The sequence below is a fragment of the Centruroides vittatus genome, unplaced genomic scaffold (assembly GCF_030686945.1).
Source record: "Centruroides vittatus isolate TY-2023 unplaced genomic scaffold, ASM3068694v2 contig_484, whole genome shotgun sequence".
Classification (NCBI taxonomy): Eukaryota; Metazoa; Arthropoda; class Arachnida; order Scorpiones; family Buthidae; genus Centruroides; species Centruroides vittatus.
In genome coordinates this window covers 2,566,092-2,591,026 of record NW_027122274.1, presented here as the reverse complement: position 1 = coordinate 2,591,026, position 24,935 = coordinate 2,566,092, and the positions used below count along the sequence as shown (strand labels likewise).

The window sequence follows — 24,935 nt, the reverse complement described above, 5'->3', positions numbered from 1 at the left end:
AATTTTAATTTTTATCAAGTATAAAATTTTTACAAAATATTTGCAAAATTTTTTGTGAAAACTTTTATTCACAAAATATTTTCTTATACATCGAAATATTGAAATTGATACATAGATATAAAACAATATAACATCTTGGTGTAGAATAATTTGATCTTTTTTCTTTTTGCATTAATATGTTTTTAGGCTGTCATGTTATTGCTCCTTCTGATATGATGGATGGTAGAGTTGGTGCCATAAAAAAAGCTCTTTCTAATTCCAAGAAACTTTCCTCTGTAGCTGTACTTAGTTATGCAGCAAAGTTTGCTTCCAGTTTTTATGGTCCATTCAGGTAAGTAACAGAGTTTGATTTAAATTAGGGATTAAGCTAAAGATTTTAAACTGTATTGATTTGGTTAATTGATCTTGAAAAGTTGTAGCCAAATATCAAAAAATTTAGCTAAATTGAGATGGCATAAAATACTTTATTAAATTGACCAATTTTATTATTAAAATATTAACAAATTTAGTTTCTTTTAAAATTATTATTTTCACTTTTGTGTTCATTTTTTGGAAAATTAGACGACAAAGTTTATATACAAATTAGATTTGTTTTAGCTGTAGTTTTTTAGTCAAATGGTGACAATTTTATTAAAGTGAGATATTTTCTTTAGCTTTATGAAGGATTTTTCAGATTATGCAGAATTATATATAGCTTTCTAAATAATATGTGTAGTTATCTATAATTTTTCATTAATTTATTGAATTGAAGAGACTTCTATCTTTTCAATTCAAAGCCATAATCTCTTTCCTTTTAGAAAGAGATGATGGCTTTAAACTTTCTTTAAAATCTTTAATGAATGTATCATACAATGATTTGCCAGAACAGCTAATTGAATGTTTCCTGACTAATATAAAAATTATTCAGAATGTTTTACTTTGATGTGACATGTTTAATGTAAATGAACACAAAGTTACTGTGCCATTTCACAGAAATTTTTGATTATAATTATTAATTCAATTAAAATTTGAAATTTAAATTTTTAAAAATTATTTTTCTAACCTATTTGAAGTATGAAGTAAAATTCAGAAAATTTGATAATTGGGCTACCATTTGAAAAAATTGTAGACCTATAAATTCCTACTTTTGTCAGTCTGTCTGTCCTTCTTTAATCTCGAGAATGGAGTTAGATACATGAAAATTGAGACCAGATATGGAAATCTTAGGGGCAAGAGGTCCTGATTAACTATATATGAACTTTCCATTTGCATTGGAAATCATGTTATTTTGATTAAAAAATTTTCTCCTGAAAGGAATTAGATAGCTGATGGGCAAGATACTACTAATTTGAGGTGAAAGCATATATTTTAAATTGAATAAATAAAAAATATAATTAAAAATTGCAGCTTGGCATTGTGATGATGTCACAATAAAATAATAATTGCTCATTTAATATCTAATTATAACTATTTGATCATTTTATGAATACAGTAGAGTGTCATTTATCCAAATTGACTGGGTTGTTCAGATAACTTATTTTTCAGATAACTGATTATGTTTGAAAAAATATATTAACCTATCCCATGTTGAAATTTTTCTCCATTGTTTGTCGCTTCGTGTTGATTTTTCATCGATGTTAAGCCTAACGTAAATTTTTTAATGGTATCACTGTTCTTTTTAATGTCTGATCTTGTGCCATTTCCAACTCCATATTTCTGAGCTAAGCTTGATCCACTAGCACCACATTTCAACTTATCTATTATTTTAAGTTTATCAGAAACACTGAGAACAACACGTTTAGGTTTAGTCGCCATTGTGAATGGTACAACAACTACAGCATGATCTGTTACAAGTATAAAATTCACAGATCCAAAATTAACGTCCCTAGATGGAAACAGATTTCGATTCAGCCAGACACATGTCCCGACACACAGTCCTAAGAAAAACACCAGACAAAAGTGCCAGGGCTGCCGGCTAAAACACACACAACAACAAACAAAATATTGGAGTAGCCCAAGACAGCCAAAGATTGCAGTGCCACAGCACTAGCAGAAATTCAAGTTTCTGACTGGAATGCTTTCGGTTAACCGACGTTTTGGTTGATTGGCTTTCGGATAAATGACGCTCTACTCTTTTTAGTTTTTCTGTTGTTTTGAATAATTTGTGTTTTGCTAAATTTAAAATTATAACATAAATTTCAATCAAAATAACTAAGATTTTAAGAAAAGAACAAATTTCTTTTTTTGGTAACACATTGTTGTGTACTAAAAAATGCATTACACATATGTCTTTCGATTTGATTTTTAAAAAATATATAAAATAATAATAATAAAAAACTTAGGTAAAATATTGAATATCAAAAATTGATGGCCAAATAGATAAGGCAGTTAAGTTGTCAACTTACTGCTTGAGAGTCTGAGATTGAATTTGGATAAGCCATCCCATGTCAGGCCACTTGTTCCTCACCATTCTGTTGCATGCATTGTGGACTTGGCTGAACCCATTTTGGCTATTTAAAAAGTTCCTCTTTATGCCCACAGAGTAAGACCAAAATTAAAAAAAAAAATAGTAGTAATATCTAAAATTTGTAAATATTGAATTTACAAATTTACTACTATTTTATACTAACACTATTATGCAAATTATTTACTATTACTATTTAAACAATTTTCAACAATAAGGCTTTTCTTAAACTTGAGATTAACAATAACTGATTTTTTTTTCAAAATAAAAGCACAGTAAATCCCCAATTATCTGAACCCCAATTAACCGAGCTGCTGTAAGATCTGAGGCAAACTTGTAAATGAATACATTACTTTTCTTATAATTCATAAAAGATTTGCTATGAATACATCATGCATGTAAATATTGTAGTACAGTAGAGTGTCGAAAAGTGGAACCAATTGGGGACTGGGGTCCTTCCAGTTAATGATTTGTTCCAGTTTCCGACTTTGTACGAAAAAATACATTAACCTGTCCGATGTTCAAATTTTTCTCCGTTGCGTATCGCTTCCTGTTGAATTTTTCTCCGTTGCGTGTCGCTTCGTGTTGAATTTTCGTCGATTTTAAGCCTAACAAAAATTTTTATAATAATCATCGAGGCTATCGTATCGTTAAAAATTATTTCTGCATTTTGTACAAACAAAATAAATATATTAAAGAATATAAAAAACATGAAAATTATACTTTAGAAGTAAATTTAGTATCAAAAACATTCGATTCAGCACGACACAGTCCGACTGAAAATCGTTCCACTTTCCGGCCATTCCACTTACTGACGTTCCACTTATCGACGCTCTACTGTACTTTTAATCTCCACTGTATTGAACAAGTGGTTGATACTGAAACATTGAGGCAAAGAAAGGAGAAACTGTGATAAAACAAAATATTTTAGAGGACTTTTTGTTGAAATTTTAAAATGATAACATCATGCATTACAAAGTATTTGTTTGTTACTTTTTATCATTTAAATTCAATATAAGACAAACTATTCATATTAAAATGTAATTTACAATAGTACACTTTCATTATTTAAATTATTGTATGCATTAGCTGTATAATAAATGATATATATATATATATATAAAATTAACACATTTTTATGATAAAATTCACTATGGTATAAAAAGAGGCTTAAAATTGATACAATGTAAGCCTAAATCTTTTATATTCTTAATTTTTAAACCAGAATGGCCATTGCTGTCCATTTTATCCAAGTTTTCACTTATCCATGGTAGCATTGGTTCATATTATCTCAGATAATTGGAATTCTAATGTACTTAATTTTTGTTTTTTTACAATTTAATTTTGTTGTTGTTAATTATAAAAAATAAATCATTAAAATTTCTAAATGAAATTATATCTGTAGAGTCATAATAGACTATAATTTTTTTGGATTGAAATTCAATATTTTCAAAGTTAACAAATTAATTAAAAAAATTATATTAACTTACTCTAGTAACTTTAAATGTAAACAGCATCTTTAATTATACAACTTTAAGTGAAATTAGGAGTATTAACAAAATATAGATAACTTATATTATCTCAATTTATTAGATTTCTATTTTCATCAATTAAACTAAAAATAAATGAACAAAGTTAAAAATGATCGGTTTTAAAATATTTTAAAGATGTATTTTATTTGTAATTGTATCTAAAGAGTTATTTACATGTAAACATAACTAATTAAAGGTTAATTTAAATGAAATATAAATTGAATATTTTTCAGAAATGCTGCCAATTCTGCTCCATCATTTGGTGACAGACGATGCTATCAATTACCTCCTGGAAGTTCGGGATTAGCCCACTTGGCTATTGTAAGTAAATGAAATTTTAGTGAAAAATATTTTAATAATTCAGTATAAAGTTATTCAAGAAGTTTAGATATATAAAAAAGCATAACATATTTTTGATTTAAAGTTTTCTATAGTAATTTTCTATAGTAATTTAATTGAATTAAAATGTTAATGATACACTTAAAGTATAATTAACCCAAAAACATACAGGAAATACTGCAAAATTTCATTATATACATATATTTGAAGAGTGACAAAGAATACTCCAAATTTCAGAAACATCTCAACCAGTGGCGTAGTGTGGGTGTCAGCCACCCGGGGCAGAGGAAAATTTGCTGCCCCTTATTTAGGTATCTCAATTTAAAAGACTAAAATATACAGTAATTCTAAAGAACTTTTTGGCAAAAACAATCATTATTATTGTGTATTGTACAGGTGTATTGTATTATTATTATTATTATGTTGGGTTAAGTGAGAGATACTCGGTTAACACCGGTGGCTGTGTACTATGCTGGACCAAAGTCAAGGCATAGTAACCAAAACAGAAATTAAAGAAGTGTATCAGTGTGTGTGTCTGTATTCAGGAATTTTCTCACAATATGACATGTATTCAAAATAGTGGTCTTCTGTAGTGTGATGTATATGTTTCTATTCAATTGTAATGTGCCCAGGCTTTTGTGTAGTGTGTGTGGTATGACACCTGTAGAGGAGAGAACAACAGGTACAATAAGCACCCCATCCATCTTCCACAGATGACTTATTTCCTGGGCGAGTTCTGTGTACTTGCTAATTTTTTCAGTGCATGCGTTTTGTATATTGTGAGTGTTTGGAATGGATATGTCTATAATGTATGTGATTTTATTGTGTTTGTCAATGAGTGTGATGTCTGGTCTGTTGTGGTAAATTGTTTTATCTGTGATTATGGCTCTGTCGTAGTACATTTTGTGCGTGTTGTTTTCCAATACTGTCTGTGGGATGTATTTGTAATATGGTTCGTGGATGTCTGCTAATTTGTGTTTCTTTGCAAGCTCTTGGTGTATTATATTTGCTACTTTGTTATGTCTGTGTAAATAATCTGTCTGTGCCAAGAGCTTGCAACCAGAGGTGATGTGTTGTATAGTTTCTGGCATGATGTGATATTTTCTGCATGTGTCATTTGTGAGTGTTGCATCTTTGAGTATGTGTTTTCTGTAGTTTTTAGTATTTATGACCTGATCCTGTATGGCAATCATGAATCCTTCCGTCTCCCCAAAGAGGCATCCCCGAGCTAACCAGCTGTTTGACGTAGTTTTGTCAACAAAATCCTGGGCCAGATCATAAGGATGCCTGCCATGGAGTGCCTTTCGAGCCCACGATTGCTTAATGGTGTCTATGCTTTTTACATGTTGTGTTGTGTCCATATGATGCGAGTGTAAGTTTAATGGTGTGTTATTCGAGTCTGCTAGAGTTACTGCTTTATGTAACTGTGATGTTTCTTGTTTTCTGTAGAAAAACTCTCGCAGTGACTGTATTTGTTTGTAGTGAAGGTTAACTATGTCAATCAGGCCACGTCCGCCATCTTTACGTGGAAGGGTTAATCTTTCTGTGGCAGATTTAGGATGATGTTGTTTATGCTTAGTAAGTGTTGTTGTTGTTTTTCTTTGGAGTTGCTCAAGATCTATGTGAGTCCAATGTATAACTCCAAAAGAATATGTGAGTACTGGAATGACATATGTGTTTATTGCTTTAACTGTGTGTTTTGCATTTAACTCTGTTCTGAGAATAGCATTTAACCTACTTTGGTATTCTTTAATTAATCTTTGCTTTATTTGTGTATGTTCTGTTAGTTTGGCCTGTTGGAATCCTAAATACTTGTAGAACTCGCCCTCTTCCATGGATTCAATAACGTCTCCATTTCCAAGTGCAAAATCTTCTTTCTTCAGGATTCCTTTTTCTATGTGAAGTGTTTTGCATTTATCTAGGCCAAATTCCATTTGTATGTCCTTGGTGTATGAATGTGTGATTTGTAGGAGTTGATGAAGTTGTTTTTGTGTGGATGCATAAAGTTTTATGTCATCCATGTACATGAGATGTGACAGTGTAAACTGTGTTGTTTTTTCGTGTCTGATATTGTAGCCATATTGTGTGTTATTTAACATGTTGGATAATGGGTTCAGGGCTAGGCAGAACCAGAGAGGACTCAAGGAATCTCCTTGAAAAATTCCTCGCCTAATAAAAATTTGGTTTGTTTGTATGGAAGTGTTATGAACCCTGAGATGTAGTGTTGTTCTCCAGTGCTGCATAGTGTTTTGAAAGAATGCAATGAGTGATGGATGTATTTTGTACATGTGTAGGATATGTAGCAGCCAACTGTGTGGAACACTGTCGAATGCTTTTCTGTAGTCTATATATGCCATGTGTATGTTTCTGTGTTGTCTGTGTGCTTGCCGTAGAATGACTGAATCTATGAGTAACTGTTCTTTGCATCCCCTGTGGTTTCTACGGCAACCTTTTTGTTGTTCTGTTAGAATGTCGTGTTCTTCAACATGTTTGTATATTTTGTTTGCGATACAGGATGTCAATAATTTGTAGAGTGTTGGAAGACATGTAATTGGTCTGTATTGTGTGGGGTCTGTGGTATTGTTGTTTTTAGGTTTCATGTAGGTGATGCCCTGAGTAAGAAAATTTGGCATGTCTTGTGGATTGATGATGATGTGTGTTAGATGTTTAGCTAGTTCCTGGTGCAGTGATGTAAACTTTTTGTACCAGAAATTGTGAATGTTGTCTACACCAGGTGTCTTCCAGTTGTGTGTTCTGTTAACAGTGTATTGGAAATCATGTATGTTTATTTCAACACGGGGCATAGTTGGTATGTTGTGCAAGTTTCTGTTCTCCTCCTCGATCCAGCCTGCATCAGCATTGTGCGTGACAGCACTGGACCAAAGAGAAGACCAATATGTTGTGAGTTCTTCTTCTGTTGGTGTGCCACTGTGCTGTGTATCAGTGTTTGCTTTGTTATTAATTTGTCTGTAAAAGAGTTTTTCATTGTTTGTAAATAATTTATTTTGTTGTTTTCGTAGTGTACATGTTTTGTATCGTTTGAGTCTACGTGCTTTGGCAGCAAGTTTTTGTTTTAGTGTATCAATGTATTCTGTAATGTGTGTGTTGTGATGTTCATGTTTTGTGTGTGTTTTTATTTTCTTGAAAATGTTTTTGAGCTGTTTCCTTAATTTGGGTGTTATGTTGTTTTTAGTGTATTGTGTTAGCCTGCCTAATTGCTGTCTAATGTCATTTATTTGTGTTTCTATTCTTCTCTGCCAGGCAGGTTTGTGATAGAATTGTGTTTTCTGTGTATTTGTCTGTGATTGTACTTTCAGTCCATGGTGTGTCACTACTGTGACTGCCCCAGCATAAACTAATGTATGAATGTCTGCGAGTGTAGAAATTGAATGAATGTAGTGTGGTAGTAAGTGAGTGTTTACATAATTTAGTGTTTTTCCTACTTCCTTTGACGTGTTGATTTTTGGTATTCGTGGTCGTTGTGTGGGATCTGTACCTGTATATTTAGTGAGTGTTTCCTGAAATATAAGTGAGAGCGTATTAACTAAATCCAAGTCTATGTTATCAGTGATGGATGAGGAAGTGTCTGTAGTATCATTAGTGGTAATTGTTGTATGTGTGTTATTATCAATGCTTGTTGCTGGATTATCCTGACAGGTTACATGATCTTCATTAATGTTAGATGTTTCTGTCTGTTGATGTATTTGATCAGCAACCTGTTGTTTGATAAGTTCAAGTGTTGTTTGTGGAATAAGGTTGTTGTGTATAATTGTTCTTTTTTGATCAACAACCCTTTGTTCGGTGACAGTGAGATGAGGATACTGTTGTGTGAATCTATGGTGTAGTTGTTGTCTGTATGCTGTCATGTTTGTTTCGAGTTTTGTGATGGTGTAATAAGTACGGATGATAAACTCGTTCATTTCTACTGTCCATTTCATCCGTTGGCGTGGTTTTCCAGCCTTTGTGGTCTGTGGATGCATTGCCACAGAAACACCAAGGCTGGGTTGGTTCCTCACATCTGTTGAGGGCATTGCAGTAGCCATGCTTGGGCCGGTGCTGCTTTCGCCACCGGTAACCAAGGGAGACTGTGACCTATTTTTCGAACGTGAGCCTCTGCCTAACCCACGAACGCGGACCTTGTTAACCCGGGCGACGTCCGAGCCGGTATCACACTTTGATCTAGTTATTACCATGATGAATATCTCCACAGAATGTGGGCGTGGTCACTCTTAGCTTCATTTCTCCCCATAGACCTTACTGGCATGGGTGTCCCTACCAGGAGCTTATGCTCCAGCCTGCATTGCCCTATGGATCAGTAAAATTACTGGGCTCTCCCACCACGACCAGGTGGTGACCACGGGAGAGTTATTTTATTGTGTTTGTCAATGAGTGTGATTATTATTATTATTATGTTGGGTTAAGTGAGATATACTCGGTTAACACCGGTGGCTGTGTACTATGCCGGACCAAAGTCAAGGCATAGTAACCAAAACAGAAATTAAAGAAGTGTATCAGTGTGTGTGTCTGTATTCAGGAATTTTCTCACAATATGACATGTATTCAATATAGTGGCCTTCTGTAGAGTGATATATGTGTTTCTATTCAATTCTAATGTGCCTAGGCTTTTGTGTAGTGTGTGTGGTATGACACCTGTAGAGGAGAGAACAACAGGTACAATAAGCACCTATCCATCCTCCACAGATGCCTTATTTCCTGGGCGAGTTCTGTGTATTATATTATTATTATTATTATTATTATTATTACTATTACTATTAATTGTGAAATCTTGCCGCCCCCACTATGCTACGCCACTGATCTCAACCACCCTTCAACTTTAAGTTCAGAAATGTGAAGTGTATCTTAAATCTTAAGTAATATATCATATCATCAGAATATATACATTGTGCATTTTCCTCTTTCAGTTATCTTCTTTTTCACTTTTTCTCTTGTTTTATACTAATATATACATATATATATATATATATGATGTGTTACAGTAAAAACCCGTTTTTAGTGAAAACGCGTTTTAACTAGTTGAAACTAGTTTTTACTGGATGTCATTGTTATAATCCGTTTTGTCTAGTTAAAACTAGAATTTACTGCTTTACATGTTTTGTTAATGTTTGATTTTAGATAAAACTAAATCGAACGTTAACTTTTTAACTTTTAACATTAGTTAAAACTAATTTTAGCTACATAAATATGTTTGAGGGAAAGAAATAAAGTGATGATTGGGATTAAAACATTTGTATTATTTAATACGATATTTATTGAAAATATTGGTCACACGTCACACATCTGTGTTATTAACATTAATTAACCCTTTGTCCCTGAAGGCATCGATTGATCGGTACCCTGGCTTTTTAAGCAAAACTTTGAGGGTACCGATTCATCGTTACTTTGGTAAATATCAATTTTTGTAAAATTTATTAACAACAGATATAATCTCGTTCGATATGAAGTGAATAAAGTATAATAATTCATTATATTAGTTGATAGCAGTATAAAATTTTGATTTCAAACAAATGTTTGATATAATGTGTGATAATTTCACAACAAATAAACATACATGCATAAGTGTTATATCAAATTGTACAAAACAATATTCTATGTCTTTCTGGCTCAGTGCCAGCAAACAACTATGTAACTAGACAATGTTAAATTTCACAAAATGTTACAAATTATCAAGTTTGTGTGTCAGTTCTGATATATATTATTTTTTTTTCTTATAAATTTTTCTTATAAAATGTATTGAGAAATATTGTATTTAAAACTAAAGATATTAATAAATGTAGGTGATTTTTTCATATAGATATAATGATAATTTGATTTTTGGTAAACTTTTAAAATAATATCGCCTGACTGACCTATATTGCCTTAGGAGGGATCGAAAAATAAACGTAAACAAGATGTCGGGGGAAAAGGGTTAAAGCAATACGAAATTCATCATACACTATAGGAACGTGTTAGCTGAATGAACTTGGTCGAAACAGTTTTTACTAAGCCATTTTGTTAAAACCCGTTTTGTCTAGTTAAAACTAGTTTTAACTCAAATTCATTTTTGAGTAGCAGTAAATTCTAGTTTTAACAATGACATCCAGTAAAAACTAGTTTCAACTAGTTAAAATGCGTTTTTACTAAAAACGGGTTTTTACTGTAACATACATAAAATTATTCCTTTTGTTTATTTATATTCAACATGTCATTTAAATTAAAGATAAAATGCAATGCCATATTTAATATTTTCACTGAAATAAAAATAAATAAATAAAATATATAAACTGAATTGAAGTCTGAAAAAATTAGTTTTCAAATGAATTTTTATATTTAGCTGATTAAATTGTGATTGGGTAAGTTACTGCAATATTTTAATTCCTATATCACAAATATTTATGAAATTGAATAAAAAATTTTAACTTTTTTATTAATGTTTCAGAAAAGGGATATTGAAGAGGGTGCTGAAATGTTAATGGTCAAGCCTGGAATGTCATACTTAGATATAGTTACTCAAGTAAAAAAAGATGTAAGTATCTTAGGCTGCTGATCTAATTTAAATTTTCTATATTGTTATGCTAAAAATATAAGTTTGTAATTTTCTAAAGAATTACTTCTAGTTATGGAATATAATCAAAAATTTAAAAGATAGATGAGATTAGTATTGTAATTAACCTACAGTATATTGTACAACAATTACATTGTAGAGTAATCTTTATCTTAATTATTAATCTTGAATATCAATCTTGTTCATTAATCTTGAATATCAATGTGATATTCAAGATTAATGAACAAATTAGATATTTATCTCAAATTTTTTCAAATTTCTTTTTTATTCTTATAATGAATTTTTATCACATTTTAATTTTTGTTAATTATTCATCAGAACTAAAGAGAATATATGTCTTTCTCTAAGAACGTCAAAAAATTCCTTCTTTAATTGTCAATGAGAACATTTAATGTGCAAGCAAATTTTTAGTTAAAGTCAAATTTCTGTCTAATAACTTAAATCTTTAAATTAGAATTTCATTATTATTTATTGCATACTTATGAGAAATGCTTATTATATCAATTTATCATCTATTTTTTAATTAGAATGTACTGTATAGTCAAACTTTGACTAGTACCACCATTTGTTAATCTCTAATTGACATGAAATCAGTTATGGCACTAAAATGAATATATATATGCTCATTTTATTAGATATCTGGGAATAATAATTGATAGTAAGTTGACATTTAGAGAACAAACTGATAGAATAATAAAAGATGTTTGTTATGTTGCAGAATTATGTGAACATTTTTTAGCTCTACATTCTATAAATACTCTTAATTCCTTCTTCTGTAGATTTTTAATCCATAATTGAGTACTGTTTTCTGGTTTGGTCAGATGCCACTTCTAGTTTAGTGAATAGACTTTACAGTAGAGCATTGATTATCTGAACACCAATCAACCGAAACATTGGTTAACTGAAAGCATTCCAGTCAGACTGTGTCGGGATGTGTGTCGTGCTGAGTCAAATGTTTTTGATACTAGATTAACTTCTAAAGTATAATTTTTTTGTTTTTGTATTTTTCAATATATTTATTTTGTTTGTACAAAATAAAGAAATAATTTTTAATGATACGATAGCCACTGTTGTTATTAAAAAATTTTTGTTAGGCTTAACATCTATGAAAATTCAATGCGAGTGACATGCAACGGAGAAAAATTTCAACATGGGATATATACAGGTATACCTCGCCTTACATTGGCATTGGTTCCAGGAGAGGCGACATAAGTTGAAAAACGACGTAAGTCGAAACTACGGTGGAAAACGCCAATAATGAGCACTTAAAGACTGCTAAATAAGACAACACAGAAACACAGATGTTTTCATGTTTCCTTCTCTAGGATTTATGATGATTATGTTAACATTTGCTGTAAATGTATAAGATTTTATGTGCTTTTAACGCTTTTCTAGTGATATTACGACTTCAATATTTGTGGCGGACAGATGTAAACTTGAATAAAATGACTTAAACTTGATTTTTATTTTTCCACATACTTTTTTGACAAACGGCATATAATCGAGAACGACATAACTTGAAACGACGTAAGTTGAGGTATACCTGTATTAATATACTATTATTGGGATGTAATATACTATATTAATAATGTTTTTTTTTCGTACATAATCGGTTATCCGAAAAATCGATTTCCAAACAACCCCAGTCCCCAATTGATTCGGATAATTGATGCTCTACTGTAAATGCCAAATTAAAATAAGTTTATATATTCAAATATGAAATAAAAACAGATGACTCATGAGTATATATATTAGAAAAAAGTATATTATATATTAGAAAAAACTTAAAACCATTAAAGGAGTTAAAATATTTAATTTCCCTCCTTTAATGGTTTCAAGTTTTTCTATTCTCATCTAATGTTTATTTATTGTTTAACAAATTTTCCAACTTTTAGTATCTTTTTCTCCCTTACAATTTTGTTGAAGTAATCTGTGCAAGATTTAATTTTTCAAGTTTTTCCTATTGGCTGAAATATTTTGACACAATTTTGTTAATTAAATTTTTACTAGCATTTTACCACCTTGTGGATTTGGATTTTATGTCCCAAGTAGATTCACCAAAAAACCTCCCATTTTCATATTAAGAGATGCCATTTAGATATTAATAGTGATCATTTTTGTTTGTATCATTACATCTACAAGGAAACTGAAAATTCTTTACATGAAACTTTTATATATATGTGAAATAAAACTGCATTATTTTAAAACTTGTTGTTTGTTGTTGTATGTACTTTATAGGATTTGTTTTTTGTTGCTTTGAAGGAAGTCTTTTCTTGTCCAAATGAACATTAACTTTTATAACATATACATAACTCTATTTTCTTAATTCTGGAAAAAATCTTTCAAAAGTACTGATAAATAAAATATCTATTGGTTTGAATATATTACTTGGGATTTACTGAATGCCTAAATTTGGACATATTTTCTGAGTCAAACCAGATGAACAGTCTGTAATGCACTGTTTATCAGTCCAGAATTAAACCTAATGAAACAGCATTACATAAAACAATGAAAGACAAGGATCAGTTGGATGCCAGGTCTGGACTTCAGAAATGGGCATAAATAGCATGAATGAATTAGTTCAAAACAACACTTAGTGCAATAAAAATACAAAAATAATTCACTCAGCATCAAGAGTAACAAGAATTTATTGAAAATATTATGAGGAAGTGATATACAAATGAATTAATAAAAAGGTTAATAAAAAAAAAAAAACACAAAACTACATTAGTAATAATAAATCACAAAAATTATAAAAATCAGAACTGTAATTAATCCAATCAAAAACAAAACCAAAACTAATTTTGACAAAACTTACCTGACAGTTGGGAACTTAAATCTAACTTAAAATTAATTCTCCACAAGAACCAACAAAGTAAATCATAACCAGATTAATTACAATGAAAGAAAGACTTTTACAATCTAAACCACCTAACTGTCTAACTGTTACATCAAAAAATCCTTTCATCAACAGAACTCACTTCAGAAATCACCTTGCTTGCTCTCAATAGCTTCACTTCACTGTCTTCAGCTTTAATGGGATTTTTATTCATCTCAGATGTGACATCATGAATGTGCCACTCTATCTCATTTACATACATAATATTTTTTCTTCACAATATTTTCTTTTATAATAATTATTCTAGTCTTTTAAAAAAAAAGGTTTTTTGATTTTAAAAATCAGTAACAAAAGGATTAAGAGAGAATTCTTTAACTCAGAGATTGCTTAATCTGAGATGCCATTCTGTGATTGGTGACATTGGTTTTACAAAATGTTAGTCATGTTAATGGTGTGTTTTAGAATTTAGGGCTGGAAAGTTGTGGATTTTTCTCCTTTAAACAAAATAAAATATCCCCAAAATAAATGCTAACAATAACTAAATAAAAACCCTGAAAATAAAAGATAATGGTTGACTCAACTCGTTACAAGTAAAAAAAAAATGCAAGTATAATTAGATTGCTTACAATTACTAATTTAAAAAACATTTACATTAATTTGTCTTATATAATATATATATTTAATAACTGTTATTAAAAAAATTTAAATTAATAAAAACATTTAATCTTACAAAAATTAATTTATAATTATCTAATGATATCAAATAAGTAAAGCCAAAAATTTTAACTTTTATTAGTAAAAGAACAATACAATTCAAAATAACAATAGTAATAAGAAAAATCAACAACTTAAAATATAAATTTTAAATCTTAAACTAATTTTCACAAACTGATATTGGAAAAGTTAGATATAATCTTTGTTTGGTTATATCTTTGCTCATTACTTATTATGTAAAAATCTATCTTTATTTTTTTATTTTATTCTCTTTATATGCTTTGGTGCACCTATCTTTATATATTTCATAAATTCTAGCATTGAATAATTATTACAAAAAAAAATTGACTATTCACTAACAGTAAATAATTGAAAACATTATCATCATTGTCTTTAGCATTTTTAATACTTGATAGTTTGATTAATAAGATTTTTTTAACTCAATTCAAAATTGTCTTAATCAGGGCTGTTGTAGTTACAAGAGTGATAATGTTTTTCTAGAAGACAGCTGATAAGGTAAGAATTTTGAATAGTGAGTTGGAAGTGTAAACTATAACCCAGAACTAAACAAACTTCTATACTAAGCATGATTACAAAATAATGAGAATAATGAAAATACAGAGTTCAATTCTTCACAAATTGAAAGATGATGAAGATTTAATGATCAATTTATATCAATCCATAAAGCAAACAAAGTTCTATGATTGAGACATAAGTTAATATTCTTAAGAAGACTACAATTATGAAAAGAAAACAATATAAAGGCAACTCTGTGTTGCATACATAATGACAATTTTTGACAGTTTTTTTAAAATATCAATATCAATGATATAAAGAATTTTTTTTGTTAGTTTGTCTATAATTCCTAAATCTCCAGAAATTGTAAGGGAAGATAATTAATTTCTTAATGAAAATTTTTTGGGCTGCAGTTTTCAAATTGTAGACCTATAGATTCCCACTGTTGTCCATCTGTCCTTCCTTAATCTTGAGAATAGAGTTAGATAGATAAAAATCGAGACCAGATGCGACTTCCACTCAGAAGTTTGTTTGATTTTTTTTAAAATTAAAGCATGATTAAAAATTGCAGCCAAGCATTGTGATTGTAGTGATATTGGACCTATTCTTCCTCCCCCAACTGCGATCTTGTTGGTCCATGTCCAATCCCTTTACAAGCAGTCGTAAAGGTAATAAGCAAATGTAGACAAAGGATTATAAAGGGGGAGGGGGTAGCTAAACAAGGGTAGACAAAAAGCCATAAAAAAAGGGGGAAAATGAGAGAGAGAGAGAAAAGGGGAGAATCAGGTGTGAGAGGGAGTGAAGAGAGGTGAAGTGGTGGAGTATGAAAGTGGAATTAAAGATTTTTTATGTTAAGATATTTGGTGGTTTCAGTTTGGTGCGATAAACCGGTGGGACAGAATCCATTAATTCAGATTGGATTCTCTACAGTGATGATGTCACAAGAAGTAATTGCTTGTTGGGTTTAAATTTAAAAAAATTGTAGTCTTTAAATTCGTCTGTCTGTTGTCTGCCTTTCCTTAATCTTGAGAATGAAAGTTGAGATCAGATATGGAAAGCTTGGGCAGGAGGCCCCAACTAACTATATATGAACTTCGGGTGCAAACCAGAAGTTTGTTTATAGTTAATCAGGACCCTCTCCCCTGAAAGGAGTTAGATGACTGGCACAACTCTATTGCTGGCAGGAAAGTTATGATGTACAGGGGCAAGACACTACTAATTTAGATGGAGTGCATATATTTTAAATTAAATAAATTAAAAATATGATTAAAAATTGCAGCCTGGCATTGTGACAATATCACAATAAATAACTCATTGTAGACTGCATAATTTATCAATACAACATACTCGGAACACCTTGTAAACATTAGTATTTAATAAATACGGCTGCAAATTTACAAGGTGTTCTGAGTATGTTGTATTCACAATAAATAATTGCTCATTCTACCTTAGTTTCTCTATTGATGATTGAATTAATGTGCTCTATATGTATAAATTTCTTCTTTAATTATACATCTTTAATTTTAAATTTTTAATGTATTCCTGTAAGATTTACATTATGAATTCAATGCTTATTATTATAAAGTATACTTATTGGATCAAATGATCATTTTACTGAGGTCTTGGAATGAATTAATGTATATGTTATGGACAAAGTGATTAATACGGACATTATTCATAATGCTCGGTCATGTTGGATGATCACTCTTCAACGTCTTATTATCGCTTTGCCCGACTAGGTGATAGCAGTATTCATAATGACCGGTCAATTTGATAAATTAATCAATATTTATCACACTGAGCACCCTTTTTGGTCATTATTCATAATGCCCAATTAATCACTTTGTCCATAACATATGTAACATAATTTTTAATTTCAGTTGAAATTAATTTTGGTTAACTGTTTGTCTTAAATAAGTTTTAAAATATTAATTCAATAGCAGAAAACATAATTTAAATTTTTTTCTAATGCAACGTGTTTAATTATTTTATTGAATATTTTAGTTTCCAAATCATCCATTATTTGTTTACCAAGTATCTGGTGAATATGCCATGTTACATTATGGAGCTGCATCTGGAGCATTTTCATTGAAAGATATGGTTTTAGAAGTTTTTACATGTATGAGAAGGGCAGGTAAGTTCTGAGGAACTTTATTAAAACATTATGACAAGAAATGAAAAGAAAATGAATGAATAACATTAAATTAGATTTTACTAATTGGGCTGCAATTTAAAAAAAATTGAAGACCTATAAATTTCCTACTGTTGTCTGTTGTCTGTCCTTCCTTAATCTTAAGAATAGAGTTAGATAGATGAAAACTGAGATCAGATTTAGAAAGCTTGGAGGCAAGAGGCTCTGATTAACTATATACGAACTTCCTGTTTGCATTGGAAGTCACATTATTTCAATTCAAAAATTTTCCCCTAAAAGGAGTTAGATAGATGACTGACTATTAGAAAAGTATGATGTATAGGGGCAAGACACTACTAATTTGAGGTAGAGAACATATATTTTAAATTAAATGAATTTAAAATATGATTAAAAATTGCAGCCTGGCATTGTGACAATGTCACAATAAAAGAATTACTCATTAACAATGAATATTATTTTACAAGAAATTATTAATGTTAATTATTCTTCTAGTCAACCAATTCTTAATTGGCCAATAAAAATTAATTTTTCAGAATAAATTTATAAATGTTTATTATAACTAAACATATTACCATATTTATTCAATTCTACGATGTACATTTTTACTTGATTTTACTTGTCTGAAATAGATGTGTTCTTATATTTGCAGTGAAAAGTAACAATCAAGAATTGTAACGAGAGCATGGTGCAACAATTGTAATGAGTGCATGGCAATTGTAATTGTATATGCATGGTGCACTATGCACCAATAATAAACATTTTTGGCTGGACTGCTCAATGCTTGCATCAATTCAATGAGCTTTGCTAGTATTCAGAATTTAATTTAAACTCTATTTTAATGTTTAAAATGTCTTCAAGATAACATTATGATTCAGCATTAAAACAAAAGTAATTGTATATGTGGAATAACATGAAAATAGAGCTTCTAAACATTATCTAGTTCATGGAATTTGTATTGTTTTTCTAACCTATAACTTAAAACTTCTGTAAGATTGATTCTTTTAAAATTTTTCTCACCATAAAAACAGCTTCACTATTCAGTGTCAAAATCATGCTGCATCTTAGAAGTGAAGAATCGTGGTAATTTTTAAAGTAAATAATGGAAAGATTTTTATTTTATTTTATTAACATGGTTAATGTAACCTATGGTTCGAAGATGGCGGCACTTCCTGTCGCCATCTTGGATTATTCTAGAGACTGCGTGGTAACCGATATTTTGAATGGAGATCATGTGACACCCTAACTATAAAAACTATTCTAGTAAAATTATTAAAATATTACTCACATTAATGCTTCATTTTATTTTCGATCCTACTTTTTTTCCTTATTTTGTCCATTCTTCTGCACTTGTTGCAGTTTTCTTCTTCCCTGACTTTGTCGATTCAGCTACATCTTAATTGATAACTAAGTAGTTTTAAAATAAATATTTAAAGTAGATATATCACTATACATTGAAAATTACTTACTATGTAATTCATATACAGGGTGTGTGAAAAGTTCTGTCAATTTTATTTTTGTGCGTTTTTGACATTTGTCATTGCATTTTTTGTTATTTTTTATGGTTTTATTGGATTGTACCTGCAATTTTGATCAAGAAAGTGCTCTAATCATTTTTTTATCTTTAATTGTGCTAACGTTATGTCTCATGAAAATGAATGTATCATTATCGTTGAGTTATATAATCTCTCTATTCACCGGAACTTGTAATAATAAAAGAAACCTTCTAACCTTTTTTACCCGGTGTGGTTCTATTTTTAGAAACGCTTCGTTCTATTAGCAAACGTTTTCATAGCCCCTCCTGGGCTCTTCTTCAGGCTTCAGGCCGTTAACATTCGAAAATATTCAATTTAAATTTCTTTCCGGAATATTATCACGTGCGGCAGCTGGATAATTTGTACTGCGCATGCTCGATGCTCCTCTCCTTTAAACGCTGTTTTCTATGACAATCTGCCATGCGCTCGATAGGATCATTTCGTCCTTATGATTAATGCAGGTGTTACGTAATCCAGCCTTAAATATCTCTATGGCTTCTAGCCATTTCAATTGCTGTGGGTTATAGCTGGGTATAATGATTTTTGCCGCATGCAGGTCCGCTGTTATCTCCTCTTCCGACGCGTACGTCGCCAGGGCCGTGGTGTATCTACCGTGGTGTATGTCTGACTCGTGCTCCTTTAATCTCACTTTTAACGCACGTTTCGTGGAACCAATGTATGTTAATTGTCTATCGCACCTGTGATCTTCTAGTGGTATCATATATACTCCCGGAAGCCTGTCGGGGTTTGGTGGGTCTTTACTGTTGCTTAATATTCTGAAGAGAGTCTGACATCTTCTGTACACGATGTTAATTCCTTGACGGTTGGCCACGGTTTTGTAAATGGATTTCAGCACTGGATTGTATGTGATAGGTATCCTTTCATTTTCCTTCTGTGTGATATTCAATGGTTGTGCTGTTTGCTTATTTTCCTTTTGGGAGTTCTCATGTCTTCTAGCCAACTTTTCAATGAGCGTTTTGCTGTATCCATGGCTTATAGCAATATTTTGGATATGATTGAGCTCCGTTTCGAGCACTTTTTTTGTAGAGGAGTGCGTATGAGCCCTTCTCACTAATGCTCGGAAGGCAGCTATTTTGTATTGAAAAGGATCATATGAATTTCTAGGAATATATGTGTGGAACGTGCTAGGCTTTCGGTATACTGATGTAAGTATATTAGCTCCTTCAAAGTTGATATCAATATCCAAGAAGTGCACCCTCGATGAGTCGTGCTGCTCCACCTCTAATGTTAGCCCGTACGGATTACTGTTTATGGCTTCGAGGAATAATTTTATGTCCGGTTCTACTTTCCAAAATATAATAATGTCATCTATGTAACGTTTGTACAACAAGATGCTGGGCAAGAATCGCGGTAGGATATTGTTTTCCAATCTCCTAATTACCATTTCGCACAAATCACCCGAGAGCGGGCTGCCCATCGGGACTCCTTTGCCTTGCATGTACGTGATCCCTTTAAATTGGAAAAGAGAGCCGTAACATAACAAATGGGCTAGTTCGAGAATATGTTGGTGCATTGTGTTGTCCTCAACTATCGAAAACAGAAAGTCCCTTAGTTCGCAAAAACATGGTGGTAGTTCTATCGACGGAAACAACGATCTGAAGTCTAAGACCGTAGCATAAGCTGGTTTTGCTATCTTCTTCAATTTTTCTATAAGTTCTGCTGGGTTGGTTATATTGAACTGGTATCCTTCCAGGTGCGGGATGAGCAAGTTATGAGTAAAAGATTCTAAGATACGTGTGGGGGCCTTAGTCTTGTCCACCACTGGTCTCAGTTGCTGTGCTTTTTTGTGTGTTTTTGCAAATGCAAATAACCGCGGTATTTCTGGAGCATCAACTATTATATTTCCCATTTTCATTCTCTTGGCCAGGCTTGTGTTCGCAAAACGTTTGACCCGCGATTGTAATTTATCTATATAAACCCCTTGCACTTCCGTACATCGAGTCATGCTAATGTATTCTTCTAAGCCTTTTTCATACGTATCCCGCTTCATCAGTACTAACAGTTTATCCTTGTCGGCTCTAGCCATAGTGATGTTGTTGCGTTTTATCCATCTTATGGTTCGCCTTAGTTGTTCTTGGAAATGATAAACCTCTTTCGTTTCTTTGGATTTTCTTATTTTAAACGCCGCCATCCATCTATAGTACTCTTTTTGGTTCTCCGTGAGCCCTTTCAAGAGAATCTCTAAGTCCGGGATGTAAGATACGGCTGCTCGGTTCAGTGGAGGTTTAGGCGCGTATGAAGGTCCAAATGATAACACATGCTTGGCAAAGTCAGGAACCTGAATATCGTCCCAAATCACAAATGGACATTTATTAATTTTTGATTCAATGGGAATCTGAAACTTGAATATCCAGTTTATCTTCCTATCGTATTTTTGTCTCAGATTACTGCTCAATCTTTGCTGGATTTTGGATAATTTGGCATTTTCGACAGTCAAGGATCTTGGGTTTTGTGCAAATAACGCATCTTCTGTTGCTATAAGCCTTGCCAAGTAGGAATATAGTGATTTCCTAGTGCTTTTAATGGCCCTATTTAAGCACATCCATCGTACTTTATTGAGGAGTTGTTCATTTCCGGGTGGAAGATGTATACGATAAATGGACATGGGAAACACCCCACTCCGTTTACATTTATGAAGAAATTCTAGTTTGGCCCTTGCCTTCGTTAGGCTTATCATTAGTTTTCGATATTCATTAGCCGGCATCGCTATGTAAATATATAATCTCTCTATTCACCGGAACTTGTAATAATAAAAGAAACCCTTCTAACCTTTTTTACCCGGTGTGGTTCTATTTTTAGAAACGCTTCGTTCTATTAGCAAACGTTTTCATAGCCCCTCCTGGGCTCTTCTTCAGGCTTCGTCGAATAGGCCGTTAACATTCGAAAATATTCAATTTAAATTTCTTTCCGGAATATTATCACGTGCGGCAGCTGATAATTGGAAAGAAATTTAAATTGAATATTTTCGAATGTTAACGGCCTATTCGACGAAGCCTGAAGAAGAGTCCAGGAGGGGCTATGAAAACGTTTGCTAATAGAACGAAGCGTTTCTAAAAATAGAACCACACCGGGTAAAAAAGGTTAGAAGGTTTCTTTTATTATCATTGAGTTGCACAAGTTGGGAATGAAGACAGCCGACATTGTTCGCGCGACTGGTTTCCGACAAAGGACTGTCTAAAGGATTGCGAAACATTTCAAGGAGACTAGAGGAACTGTGGACCGTTTTCAGAATGATCGTCCAACTACTGTGACCACTCTGGAGAACATCAACAAGGTGCAATGCTGGATTCGTCGCAATCTGGAGGTGTCCATGTGCAAAATGGCCAAGGAGCTCCAAATCAGCGAGGAACGAGTCCATAATATCGTCAAGAGGAAGTTGGGAATTTGCAGCTACAAGATTGCCTGCATTCTTAAATGAAGTGATAAAGGTGAAGAGGCCTGAGAAAGCTCACCGAATGTGTTGACTGGTCGGCGCTGGTTGCTTGAACAAGGTGCTCTTCACCGACGAGAAGATTTTCACCCTCAAGCCGCTTCAAAACCACCAAAACCATCAACAGCTGCTCAAGAAGGGTCAACAGAAGACTGCCGCTGCAGAAACCATTGGTCGCGGCCATTTTCTGGCCTCAGTCATGGTGTGGGCCGGCATCTGCGCCACTGGGAAGACGCTGTTGGTCTTCATCGAACAAAACGTCAAGATCAACACCATCATCTACCAGCAATGGGTCCTACGCGATGTATTGGAGCCATGGGCATCACAGCACTTCAGCCCAGAAGGATTCACACTTCAGCAAGACTTGGCACCGGCGCATTCGGCCCAATCAACAAATACCGTCTGTGAAGAGCCGTTTCCAGGCTTTTGGGGCAAAGATGTTTGGCCACCTAACTCGCTGGATCTTAACCCGCTGGACTACTCGGTGTGGTCGATCCTGGAGCAAAAAATCTTGGGAACATGATACACCACCAAGGATCAGCTGAAAGCAGCGTTGACACGTGCCTGGGATGAAATTTCAGTGGAAGAATGCACGACCATCGTTGGAACTTTTCACAAGCGACTAAGCAAATGCATGAAGCCCAAGGAGGCAATTTCGAGCATTTGTTGCAAATTTTTTTGCTTATTGTTATTGTTATTCGTTAAATAAAACTTATTGTTCATTTAGTTTTGTGAATTTATTTATTTGTAGAGTATTTTTATACTATTGAAGTATTTCAAAAAATTGACAGAACTTTTCACACACCCTGTATTTATAGAGATAATTCAAAAAGGAAATCATATCATATTTTATATATACTCTTTTAGGAATGGGTATTCTTTTATATTTAGTGATGCTATTATAATATTAGATTGGTAGCTTTAAGCTAAAAGTAACTCTATGCAATACTGAATTTTTTTTCTTACTAAATTCAATTAATTTATAAATTTATTCAATGATATATATCCTATTAACATAAAAAGTTAGAAAACAATTATTGCAAAAATTATTACTATTTTGCTATTAATTTCAAAATTATTATATTTGAACTGTATTAAAACATTTGTGGTAAACTATGTGAAGATTCATAGTTTGTCATAAATGCTTTAATAGAATTCTTATATAATATAGTCATCGTACATGTTTTTGTCTTAGTTATCCATTTTCAGAAAGGAAAAACTTAGAAAAATAACATCTATCTTCAATAAAATTGAAGAAATCATTTCAAAATTAAATATATTTTTGTTGTTGTAGCAACAACTTTAGAAATAAATTTAAATAAAATACATAATAGTTTTAAAAGTTAGATTTAAATTCATAATTTTCTTATAAAAAAATTGTGTTACTCTTAGACCTAGGTTTCCAGATTAAAATTTTCTGACAAACCATCAAGAGACTTTCTTTATTTTTATTTTGAGAAAAGATGTATAGAAGAATTACTTATAAATAGCAAAATATTTACAGATATATATTACTTTTAGTTTACTCCTGTTTATTTCCAGTTTCTGATTGAATATTATGTTTATTTTTGTGAAATTATTATATTTGATTTTCACATACAAAGCCAATAAATAGTGTTAAATGTGTTTTTATGTCAAGATACATTAAAGATTAAAGCACTAATTTTTAAAATAATTAACAAAAATATATTTGTTAAATTATTTTTTTAAAATGCAATAAATAAACTACTGTTAATTGTAACTAAAATATCAAAAAATTTTTTCTAGGTGCTGATGTCATTATATCTTATTTCACACCCGTGGTATTGGAATGGTTGACAACTTCATAATTGTTAGAGTTACCTATAACATCTTTATTAAACAAATATTTTTGATGTATTCAAAGGTATTTGTATATGATTAAAATATTGAAATACTTTTTTAATCTAGTTTGAAATTTTTCTTTACATGTTCATTAAATTAGTTTTAACATCTTTTTTATTTTTATTTTGTCTTAAAATCAGTATAAGTTAAAATTAGTTAATTACTGTATTTCATATCTGTAATTAACTATTTTCAGTAAATTTCATATCTAAAATTTACATAAATTTTTAAATTTTCTAAATATAAAATAAATATATTTGAAATACTGTATACGTAAATCTAAAGCATTGATAAACTTTTAATCTGTAATTTGTAAATTCAAACAAACTATAAAAGGAAAACAATATATTTGTAGTTTTCTTTCAGATAACATAATATATACTTGTACTCATAAATATATACTCATAAATATATACAGGGTAATTCATACAGACCGAAACCCAAATTTTTTATTATAAATCTTAAATGAATGAATGGAAATCAATGAGATTTTCAGGAAGTGTACTTTTACTTAGATTGAACACACCACATTACTGCAAGTATTGGAAGTAGCCATCATCTTTGTTGTGCTCATGTCAATGCTTTGCTGCATGTTGTTGATAATGTGCCTCAATATTGCATCAATATTTTGAATCTCCTTCCTAATGTTATCCACTAAAATATCAGATGTGCAGGGTTTGTAATAGTACTCCTCTTTCCTTAAGATAGCTCCACAAAAAGAATTCTGGGCTGATAAGATTGGGCAACCATGGCAACCACAGATTCTTAGATTGTTGCCATTGACATCAGTAATGTGTGGCAAGCCACTCTATCTTGCTGAAAGAAACCATATGTCAGTTCCACTTCAAGTTGTTCAAAAAATTCTGTGAAAATCCACATATATACAGTGGTGTTTAGTGTTTCTTTAAAGAGACCAAGTCCTGTCTCTGCTGCCATCTAGCAGCCAGTTTTAGCACTAATATGTTTAACACAAATGGAGGTACATTTCTTGA

The 24,935-nt window shown here is 31.6% G+C and overlaps 1 protein-coding gene across 1 annotated transcript in view; it reads left to right on the top strand.

Moving 5' to 3' along the window:
• Nucleotides 1–24,004, top strand: part of Pbgs (Porphobilinogen synthase) — a 31,598-nt gene extending 7,594 nt beyond the window's left edge. The window contains exons 5-9 of the mRNA XM_067273678.1: nucleotides 187–331; nucleotides 4,209–4,296; nucleotides 10,751–10,837; nucleotides 16,950–17,079; nucleotides 23,848–24,004. Coding sequence (XP_067129779.1) covers nucleotides 187–331; nucleotides 4,209–4,296; nucleotides 10,751–10,837; nucleotides 16,950–17,079; nucleotides 23,848–23,909 — 512 coding nt within the window. The 3' untranslated portion in view covers nucleotides 23,910–24,004. The remainder of the gene's footprint in view (nucleotides 1–186; nucleotides 332–4,208; nucleotides 4,297–10,750; nucleotides 10,838–16,949; nucleotides 17,080–23,847) is intronic.
• The last annotated feature ends 931 nt before the right edge of the window (nucleotides 24,005–24,935 follow it).